General features: G+C 42.9%; 1 protein-coding gene across 4 annotated transcripts in view; it reads left to right on the top strand.

Moving 5' to 3' along the window:
• P4HA2 (prolyl 4-hydroxylase subunit alpha 2) overlaps positions 1-10,369 on the top strand; it is a 59,719-nt gene extending 49,350 nt beyond the window's left edge. For 2 of the 4 annotated variants that reach the window (XM_075009714.1, XM_075009715.1), the window contains exons 12-16: positions 148-201; positions 2,373-2,438; positions 6,900-6,968; positions 7,999-8,095; positions 9,886-10,369. In XM_075009714.1, the coding sequence (XP_074865815.1) occupies positions 148-201; positions 2,373-2,438; positions 6,900-6,968; positions 7,999-8,095; positions 9,886-9,956 (357 nt within the window). In that variant the 3' untranslated portion in view covers positions 9,957-10,369. Of the gene's footprint in view, positions 1-147; positions 202-2,243; positions 2,439-6,899; positions 6,970-7,998; positions 8,096-9,885 lie in introns of those variants that run through there. The other 2 variants (XM_075009717.1, XR_012647608.1) reach the window with 2 other exon arrangements.
• The last annotated feature ends 1,120 nt before the right edge of the window (positions 10,370-11,489 follow it).

Raw genomic sequence — 11,489 nt, forward strand, 5'->3', positions numbered from 1 at the left:
AACGTAAGTGACACCGTAACAGTGATATGCAGTCCTGGCAAGAGCCACTTCCTCTCCATACGTGAGTTTGGTTTGGCTCTTGGCCTTGAAGAAGAAAATATTTGTCTTCCCCTATATCTAATATGCTTGTTTTCTCCCACCCCGTAGGTGGCTAATTATGGAATGGGAGGACAGTATGAGCCACATTTTGATTTCTCAAGGGTAAGAGCACAGTCAAAATCATTCTACATTATTAGCAAAAGCAATTAGCTTATTTGGAGAGACTGTATAATATTTGTTATAATGAAAAATTGTTTTGGTATTTATTCATGTAAGGCCTGATCCTGTAAGGTGACTAGAGACCTCTCTGCCTGTTGACTTAATTGTTTCACAGCTTGCTGGAGGCACTTGGAACCCTGCTGAATTGGGCCTATGGATTCTAAGCAGGAAAATAACAACAGTAGGAGTCCTTGAGTGTCACCTAAATGCAGTCGGTGACCGTACTATACTACTATGGTTCTTTGTCTCTTTTGCATGTATTCCATTTATATTTGCTTAGTTTTCACCAAAGTTTTGTTAGTGTATTATGGTTAAATCTCAGTTCAGATTCTGATCCTCATTCTGGACTCACTGACATAGGCTTCTGCACCCATGGGTGTCACACTGACTTCATGAACTCATAGTTCCACACTAGTGCAGTTTCAGAATACAGGACTTTAGTTTCCCTTGGCGTTAAAACAAAATGTCAACACTGACAACTCATGTTCATTACCAGATGTTTATACCTCCTTAACCAGTTTTGTTTCATTAGGATGACTGTGTGTATGTATAGCATCGCTTTCCTGTTAACTTGGAGTCTGTGTGATTTCTTCATGCAAATACATGCATTTAAATTCTCTTTAAAGGCTTTCAGCTAAAGGAGGGTGATAGAATCCCAATAAACAATACAAATTAGTCATCAAACTGGCCAGCATAATCTTTGCTCTTGGATTAGGCACTTAGGGAGGAGCCACACTTGGAATTTAACTTGTAATTGCTTCCAAAGTTAAGGCAAGGCAACAATTAGATTCACTATGGGTTTGGGCTGGTCCTCTCTGCCTCTGTGCATTGCAGAGTTCCATATTTTGCAATTTCCAGGCAAATTTGCAGGTCTGAGTTTCCCCACCCACGTTGGACAGTGATTTTTATTATTTTTTAATCTAAAAGTATGTCCTGTTCCGAGCACTAATGTCAGTCACCCAAAACATTCCGACCTCTCTTCAGGAACCAAAACTTTTGCACAGGCTTGGGCTTGGCAGAAACGCCGTGAGCCTGTTAAGTTCCAAGTACTAAACATTTTCTTATGACTTGTTGATTTCAAGTTGTGTGTTTAAATCACAGTGCCTTCTTATGAACCCGTTTTAGGGGAGAGGTATATTCTTGCATCCAAAATCCATTTGAAATAATTTGTTTTTGAGTTGGGGTTTTATAGTGATTTCCACCATTCCCTATTTATTCTTCAGGTCTTTTGTGTTTGTTCCGGGCTGCACTTTTTTATTGCTTTTGACACTTGAGACATTTATTGACATGAATTGTAACTTGTGATGAGGGAAAGCCCGATGCTTTCTACACTCCTAAATTGACTGTAGTATGCAATCTTAAACAATAATGAAGGAGGCCCCAAAGCACTTTCTGAGGATTAATGATAAATTGAGATTCCATTCATGGCAGCGTGCAGCTGGGGTTGTTATTGCTATTATAACATGTCACAGCTGGCCAAAAAGGTGTGCTTTTCCTGAAGCAGAATATATTATATCTGGGACCATTTGGTTAGACCTGCACTGTTGCTGCTTCATTAGGTATTGAGGAGAGCCACAGAGATCCAAAGCCTACTGAAGTGAATGCGAATCTTTCTATTGACCTCGGAGGACTTTGGATCAAGTCCATTAGGGTCAATGTAGCTGTCATCCATACTGAATATTTCATAAGGGTTATAATATTTATTAGCAAAACGTTGGGGCTTTATTCCCTAAGGTTTCCATTAAAACTCCTTTGGTTGCTGAAGAGCCGTGTTGACTCAGTTCTACATATACATCCCTAACGTGCACATTGCATGCATTTGCAGTCTTAGGCTGGCTGCAAGATGTAATGGCTTTATATGCTACTCCTCTAACATGCCCACATTTTGCCTCAGACTATTGGAATTGTTTCTGCAGAGAGCTACGCTCATGTAAGATTAGTGAGAACCTGTTTGGAACCTGGGTTAAAGTTGTTATCTATTACAGCGACCCTTTGACAGCACACTCAAAACGGAAGGAAATAGGCTAGCAACGTTTCTTAACTATGTAAGTACCTCTGTGTCCTTGCTGTTTGTGCTCTTGAAGTCTGCAGATGATTCTCATTTAATTTTGTAGAAAGAGGAGCCTGATGCTTTCAAGCGTTTAGGGACGGGAAATCGTGTGGCCACTTTTTTAAACTATGTAAGTATGATAACCCTGTACATGTTGAATGATGCTTTCCATAGCATCACATCTACAAATAACCAGTTGCATAAGCTGTCGTAGACACTCACTAAAACGCTATAGCATTTCAAAGTGGGGATTTCCTTGTTCTCACACCATCTTCTGCTATCATAGTTCAGCATCTCTTAACCCCAGTGTGGAAAACATAATTTGAATAGAAACTAAATGTTTCTCTTGTTTATGCTGGATAAATCCATTGGCTTCACTGCATTTCCACTGGTGTGCGTGGAGAATTTGACTCATAAGTTTCAAAGTGACACTTCAAAAGGGGTGAGTGATTTCAAACATAACCTTTCACTCAGCATCTTGACCATCAGTTGTTTGTCAAGGGGACTTCCATACTTTTCACCGGTGTCTGATAGCACTCGATGTTGTGGATCTTCTGGCAGTTTCCACCCTGTAATTCTCCGCTCAAAGCTAGTCAACTGTAATATAGTTACTACTTTCATAAATGGAGACATGACTAACAGAAGTACTCGTTCAGTTAAGAAACTCTACTACAAAAGCAAGTACTGAAAAGAAAGTAAAGTTAGGATGGTACAGCATGAAACCTAAGGATCATATACACTAGACTTTCTGCATCATCCCCTTTGAAATTAATAGGAGTTCTGCAAACAGATTCCAAGCTGTATATGGCCCTCTAGGAGTTTTCTTTGTCTCTTATTCTGACAGTGACAGAGGTTATCTGTTACCTGTACTATTTATTATCTCAGTAGTTTGGGTCTTCAGTCCGGTTATAATAAAATATAGTATAGTCTTTAGGTGAAACAGAGTAGTTGTCGCTCTACTTACGAAATGTTTTGAATGAGCTCATATTTCAAATGTCAAGTACAGTTAACTTGACTAGGGGTATGTCTACACATCTGGGAAGATTGACCTAGTGAGGTTGATCGACCAAAATTTGATTTCACGCACCTGGTAGAGATGTGCAAAATCGAACTATCTGGGGTCGACAGTTGACCCCTGTGCTCTTCCATATTGTGAGGCGTAAGGGAGGTCAATCGGAGAATTTCTCCTGTCAACCTCCCTCTGGCCAAGTAAGTTGATTGTAGATAAGTTGATTCTAGCTACACAATTGCTGTAGGTAGAATAGTGTATCTGCAATTGACTTAACTCCCTAATGCAGACAAGCCTGAAGGAATAAAATGGATGACTAAAATCCAAATGGGACTGATATTTGGAAGATGACCTGATAGGAGCCGTGTATACACTAGCCAAGAACTTCGAAATAGCCATGCAAATGGCCATTTCAGAGTTTACTAATGAAGCACTGAAATACATATTCAGCGCCTCATTAGAATGCTGGCAGCCACAGCACTTCGAAATTGACGCAGCTCGCCGTCGCGTGGCTTGTCCAGACGGGGATCCTTTTTGAAAGGACCCCACCTACTTCGAAGTCCCCTTATTCCCATCTGCTCATAGGATTAAGGGGACTTCGAAGTAGTCAGGGTGCTTTCGAAAAGGAGCTCCGTCTGGACGAGCCGCAGCAATTTCGAAGTGCCACGGCTGCCCACATGCTAATGAGGCACTGAATATGTATTTCAGCGCTTCATTAGTAAACTTTGAAATGGCCATTTGCATGGCCATTTCGAAGTTGTTGGCTAGTGTAGACATAGCCAGGATGTTTTAAATGACATATCAGTGGCCATAACTCATACTGGACTTTTCAAATTTTCTGATCAACCTTGAATGAGATTAAAAATAAATAAATAAAAGTTACATACTCTCAGTTCAACACGTACAACAGCAAATTTCCCTTCTTGTGTGACATGTACAGCATGTTAATATGTTCAAGGTGCCTATTATAAAAGATTGGTTTGTTGCTGAAACATAGGCTTCGAGTTGCAAAGCTGCATGCACTGTGCTTTCTCAGTTGGAGGGCGAGGGAATTAGCACCTAATGCCAGTGGCACTCTGTGCTCTTTTATTGTAGGTACCAAACTGGACACTAAAGTAGTAATGATGCTGCTCTTTAAGCAGAAAAACCAAAATAAAATGAGAAAGTGAGATGATATTTGGTATGGTGGTAATTATAAGACACTCAATCCAGTCCTGCTCCCATCAATGACAAAAGAGGTATTGCTGATTAAAGAGAGCAGAATCAAACACCGTTTTATACCTCTTCACCTCGGCTGCATCTACACTAGCCCTTCCTTTCAGAAGGGCATGGTAATGAGCAAGTTGGGAAGATGTTAATGAGACACTACCATGAATATGCAGTGCCTCATTAGCATAATGGCAGTCACACGTGATTCACAAGCAATGCTTTTGAATTGCACGTGGCTGCTATTATGCTAATGAGGCACTGCATATTCATAGCAGTACCTTATTAGAATCTTCCCAACTCACTCATTACCATGCCCCTTCTGAAGTGAAGGGGCTAGTGTAGACGTAGCCCTAGTGTCTGATCTAAGGCCCACTGAAATTAATGGAAATATGGATAAATTTTTCTGACTTGTCAGTCTACATGGTCAAAGGAAACCTGCACAAAACTTTCAGAAGCTGAGCCTGAACAGATGAACTGAACAGACACACTGAGTTTATGACTTATTCCAACAAACTGAAATGCACTAACATCCTTTGTCCTCTGACTGCAGAGGTGTTAACAGGCCATTCTGCCTTGAATGGTTCCTTAGGACAGTGCTCCACAACTGGTGTGCCGTGAAATGGTGCTTAGGGTGCCTCAGTGTTTAGTCTAGGGCTTAGAGGACTGGGAGCCAGGACTCTTTGGTACTGTTCCCCCTCCCCGCAGGAAGTGGCTGGGAGTGTAGCCTAGTGGTTATTGGAGGGGGAGGGGGGGCTAGAAGCTAGGACCCTTGGGTTCTATTCATCCCCAGGGAGGGCGGTGGGAGTCTAGTGCTTAGAGTGGAGGGAGGCCTAGTGCAGAGGGCTGGGAGCCAGGACTCTTGGTTTCTAGTCTAGTGGAGGGAGGCTCTTGGGTTCTACCCCTTGCGGGGTGGGGGGGAGGGAGTCTAGCCTGGTGGTTAGAGCAGGAGGGGCTAGGAGCCGGGACTCCTGGGTTCTGTCTCACTGGGGGGGGAGGCTAATCTAGGGCTAAGTGGGCTGGGAATCAGGACTTTTGGGAGTCTAGCCTAGTATTTAGAGCAGGAAGTTGGGAGCCTAAAGGCCTGGTTCAATTCCCCCTCACCCCCTGTGAGGGTGGCAATCTAGTGGAGGGAGTCTGGGTTCTTGGATTCTGTCCCCCTGCTCTGGGAGGAAGGTGGGAGTCTCTGGGGGAGTTATATGCCCCTCTCCTGCCCCCCCTCCCGTGTAGGTGGTGCCATATTGGGGAAGCTGTTCTATCAACACAGCTACCACCTGTCTGGGAGATGGATTAACTACAATGACAGGAAGCTCTCTCCGTAGGCATAGAGCATCCTCATTAAAGAGCTAGAGGATTTTATGTGCAGATCCGTCCTCAAACTCTGTTTATTCGTAGTCAGAGAAATTTCCTCCTTACTCAGTTTTACAGGACCACGGTATTCCTTTCAGTTTCAAGTTATGTCAGTGTATTCCCTTTTACTCTAATGGTCCATCATCATCATTGCAAGTCACAGAGGGGTAGCTGTTTTAGTCTGTAACTGCAAAAACAATGAAGAGTCCTGTGGCACCTTAAAGACTAACCAATTTATTTAGGCATAAGCTTTTGTGGACAAAAACCCACTTCATGTCTTTAAGGATGCTGGTCTTAGAGATACTGCTCATTATCTTTGCCTGGGTAGAAATGGATGACTACCTGAAGTTGACAAGTTTTGCGTAAACGTGAAATTGTAGCATGTCATGAGTAAGAATATGATTTGGTCACAGAGGTCATGGATTCTGTGCCTTTAACAGCTCTCCATGACATTTTTGGCTTCAGCCCCAGATGATGGGGCTCAGGATGTCAGCACTGGGCAGCAAATGCTTGGGCTTTAGCTTCAGCCCTGCAGTGACCATACCTTGACTTTGTCCTTTCTGCCAAGACTGTTCCATGAACTTCGCTTAATTTTACTGTGACAAAATCTTATCTGTAGTCACGAGCATATTATTCACATACCTAAATATATAGATTCATAACCACAGCCTGTATACGTTATCTCATAATGACCCTCCCAGTCAGAACATTATACCCTTTCATGAAAAGCTTAATGGTCGTATTTTTATACACATTAACATTGAATGCAACCACTGCTTATTCTTTGGGGTTCACACTCCCTCAGTTTCCTTTGGGAGTGCCAGCACCCTGATTGTCACACCAATTTTGTGTGTTCTGCTCACACTTCAGATTCAGTATCCTCCATGTAAGCAAACTTTATGTGTCCTATGAGGTATAACTTTGTGTTTTCACTGGTGCTTTGGGCACTGTTCAGTGTTTGTGATTTGCAGGCTCTGACGTTGCCTTGTAAAATGTTATGGTAACTTTGTTAACTTATTTTCCCAGATGAGTGATGTAGAAGCTGGTGGTGCTACAGTTTTCCCAGACTTTGGGGCGACAATTTGGCCCCAAAAGGTGAGGCCTGCTTGATCTGTGTACTCTCCCTCTTTCCCCCATGCACTCTGAAGTTAGTGAAAACATTGCTGCTACCATACACTTCTCTGGTAAGTGTTGTAATAGTGACTGAGGGATGCACTTGATTATGGGCCTATATGGAATTATGGAAGCAGTGATACTTCCTTTAGGGTGGGATGGCAAATCGTATTTTACTGTACACAGTCTGAACAATTCTGCAAAGAGCAGTTTTTGACAGGAAAGGAATGGTATGTAGCTAAGGATACTCCCTGCTCCAGACACAGTACCTACATACTAAATATTTAAAGATATCTCCCAGTTCGGGGTTCTCCTTTATCTTCAATAAAAAAAAACAAAAAACGGCCTCATCTTGAGCTTCCTCTTTAGTGTGGTATATCTAGGTTTTCTCTTTTCAGACTCCCTTGTCCCTATCCCTAGTCTAGCCAGCCACAGGCAACCTCAGTTATGCAACTTCAGCAACATGAATAATGTCACTGACGCTGACAAACTTAGATCTGTTTATCGGAGTATCTTCACTGTAGTAAGTCGATAGCTGATAATCTTCCATTGACTCTCCTCACACTTCTTGTTCTGCTGGAGTACCGAAGTAGATAAAGGAGTGCTTTGTGGTCAATTTCTCTTGTCTGTCTAGATGCAATAAATAATCCCTGTTGGATCGGTTGCTGCCCATCAGTCCAGTGGGTAGTGAAGATCTACCCTTAAAAGTCCCAACTGGGGACTTGGGTCAGTTTAAATAAAGATAGTGACAGTCCCATAAACCCAATGTGCACTATGACAGGGATGAAATAAGAAGCTTTGTATTTGACAGATGTGAAGCTTAGAAAATTAAGGACAATAGTGGAATAAATTAATAGTTGGAGTTTAATGAGTTTAATTTTGATATACACTCAGTAGTGAGCCACAGGCTTGAAGTTATGAAGAGTGAGGGACTTAATGTTTTTGCTTCCTCTTTCATGCACATTGAGTAGTTGTGTTTGACTTTGTTTAATGCAGACTTTTTTGTTTTCAGGGCACCTCAGTGTTTTGGTACAATCTTTTCAGAAGTGGTGAGGGTGATTATAGAACAAGGCATGCAGCTTGCCCCGTATTAGTAGGATGTAAATGGGGTAAGTAATTGTTCCCTACTTGCCTTTAGTAACAAAAAATTGCAGGCTGATTTATAAATTCCAGTTGCAGTGAAAGGAATAATATACTCAACGCATTGTCAAAAAAGGGGTCTAATTTTGGCATTTGCCATTTTAACTTTCAGCCTTGTGGATCATAAATACAAATCACTCCAATCAATGTTGCATCAAATGAAATTCATGCACCCAGTTATTGCGTTCTCTGGTTGATATCGTTAGTCATTTTTTAATGTTAAGAACACAAAAAGAGGCTGCCCTTTGAATATGGCACACTTTTAGATCCAGGTGACATGAAAATCAAGGATGGTTAGAATTCAATATGCTGATACTACAAAAGCTTAAAGATGGGCTTGATTTTAAATGTGCGGTCCGACAGAGGACAGCATGACTACTCATATGCTTCAAAGCTAAACATGTAAAAGTGTTTGCAGGATAGAAACCTAAATACTTAGAGTATTTTTAGGGTCATACCTCTAGATGACACACACTGCTTGGAATATAGAAGGAGGACTCATTAGCTGAAATGATGACCTGGAAAGTGACAGTGTAGTTTAAACTAGATAGTATCTTGACAATTTTTACTGTACTGATACTGCCAAAACACTAAGGAGAAGTAACACAAGTGTGTCTACACAGCAGTCGTATTTCCAAATAAGCTATTCAGGAAGAGCTATTCCGGAATAGCTTATTTCAAAATAACACTGCTACAGACAAAAATGCATTTTGAAATAGCACTTAGCTGTTTCAAATGCAGTGTCTACACACATAGAGCCCATTTCGAAATACACGTTGGACATACTATGGCGTATTTTGAAATAATCTCTATTACGTGTCTTAACAGTGCCCGTTTCAAAATAGCTATTGTAGACTGAGGTTTACCTATTTTGAAATAAGCTAACCACTGTTTTGAATGTATTTCAGAATAGCGGTTGTGTTATGTAGACATTAGCATAGTTATTTTAAAATAAGGGCTGTTATTTTGAAATAGCTTTGCTGTATAGACATACCCTAAGGGAAGTTCAAGTGGAACCCAAAGAACAGAACTTTTTCTGCAATGTGTTTAGGAATTGGTTACTGTAAGTAAAGTAGTTGGCAGAGGTGTGACCTCTTCCCCACCCCACAGCTACACAGTGGTCCACACCAGCTTTCTCCCACTGCAGCAGAAGCAGCATTGCAGAGGGGAAAGTACCAGAACACAACACACTGCAGGGTGATCCAACCTGGCAGAATAATGCAAAGGGGAATGTTGCCAGCATTACTCTAGGGCTATGTCTACACTAAGCGAAGTAAGTTGGCCACTGATATGCAATTCTTGCTACGGCAATTGCTTTGCTGAAATTGTCGTATCTGTGCTTGGCTAACTTGGCTGTCTATATTGGGGAAGGTCGATGGGAGAGTTTCTCTTGTCAACTTCCCTTATTCCTTGCGAGTCTTGAAGAGCACAGAGGTCAGCTGCAACCCCTGAGATATTGATTTTGCATGTCTGTACTAGACATGTAAAATCAAACCCCAGACGCTGAGCTGGTTGATCTCCTGGGGTAGCGTACACACAGCCTAAGTTATGACTGGCCTCAGAATCAGGGAATTGGAAGGGTACTTGGCACCTCCTCCCCAAAGTCTCTTGCTCTTTTGCAGAGGAAGGAGAAGGTTGTCCAGTTCAACCACTTCATTTTATTTAACCTGCAAAACGTTTCACCCTTAGAAACCAAACTTGGAAGGTCATATGCAGGCTCCATGTACAGTTCTAACTAACTGATCTCTTTGTTTCACAGTTTCAAACAAATGGTTCCATGAAAGAGGAAATGAGTTCTTAAGGCCTTGTGGGTCAACAGAAGTCGACTGAAATCTAACCTTCTACGGCTTTTCCTTTTGCCCCTTTCTCTCTCTCTTTCTGTGTCTTTCAGTTCATTTCTAAGAAATGATCCATCTTCTAATATGAAAGAGCTCTGGCACTTTTTAAAAAGAATGCAACACCTGTAAGCGAAAAGAAACAAAATGTTTTATATTTCTCCCTTCCCTCTTCCAGTTTGACTTTCTCACCATACCCTCCCAGTTTCTTTCTTCGGTCATAGCAGTGAAACAGCCTTGTTGGTGAGTCAGTGCATTTGGCTACCTGGTCTTGTGCCTTTCGTTCCTCAGATGTTTTAGATGTTAAATATTTCATTCAACCAAAGTTCTGTGTTCACATTAAATTTATTGTATTTCTATGGATTGCAAATTTTAACAAATAAATGCTGTTTTTTAAAAAAAAGGCCTGTACAATGAGCTAGTGTATCATAGCTTTTCTCTGGGTCTGGGCCATTTGCTTCATTTAGAAATGTTTGTGGTCAACTGTGGACTAGAACCTCAGGTGCAATCATGTAAGGTGCTGAGCACCCATACCTCCGAATGAAACTAAAGTGAACAAAGGCTATGTCTACACGTTCCTGGAAGAGCTAACTCCTCAGGGTCAATCTTCCGGGGTTCGATTTCATGCAGAGCAGAAGGTGGTGCCTGGGAGTGGAGGAACGGGGAGCGGAGCCATGTGCTTGCAGGGGCGAGCAGGTAAGCTGCACCCCTCAACCACACCTGCATCCCCCTCCCATCCAGCCCCCCATTCCCACCTTCTTCCTGCATCCTTCCTCTCAGACCCTGCACCCCAACCTGTCCAGACTCCACACACCTCTCCAGCACTCTCTGTCCCTCCACACCTCAAACCCTCCTGCACCCTTCTTCCCCTCCTAGATGCACACCCCCAGCCTGCTCCTATACTCTCTCCCATCCAGACCCTGTAACAGGGTCTGCCTGCTCTCAGGTGTCCCTCTGCAGCCAAGGGCATGCTATGCAGTTTTGACCAATGCCTTCTGAGTTCTGAGGGTGGGATCCAACACAGTGCTGTCAGCTCCTTCGCCAGTGTTGTGTCCAGCCTTCAGCTGCTGGGCCTGAGTCCTACCCAGGTTGGAGCTCAGCACTTCACTTGGAGCTGTCCAAGTACCACAGGGCGTCCAGGCAGCACAGGCATCTGCCTGAGTCAAGCTCCCAAATGGAGCTGCCTGGCCCTAGCCCAGCAGCTTCTTTTATATTGGCCTGCCAGGCCCTGATTGGCTGCCACTGAAATAACCACTCTGTTCTCCCTGGATGACTTCTTGTCTGCTGCTCTCTGGGTAGGACAAGGTCTCTGGCTTCCTCTAGAGGATGTCAGTGTTTAGTCTACCCCATCACAACCCCCCCCACCCTCAGCCCTCTCCTGCATCCATCCTCCTGCCCAAACCCCATAGTCCTGTCACCCTACAGTCAGGGACCACATCAGTAAGGTGTGGGGTTTTTTAATGCTTCTTGCTTGTGTCTCTATGGGGTTGGTGGACCCTGATCCAGAAAAGGTTCCCACCCCATTCTA

This window comes from Carettochelys insculpta, chromosome 15, assembly GCF_033958435.1.
Source record: "Carettochelys insculpta isolate YL-2023 chromosome 15, ASM3395843v1, whole genome shotgun sequence".
NCBI lineage: Eukaryota > Metazoa > Chordata > Testudines > Carettochelyidae > Carettochelys > Carettochelys insculpta.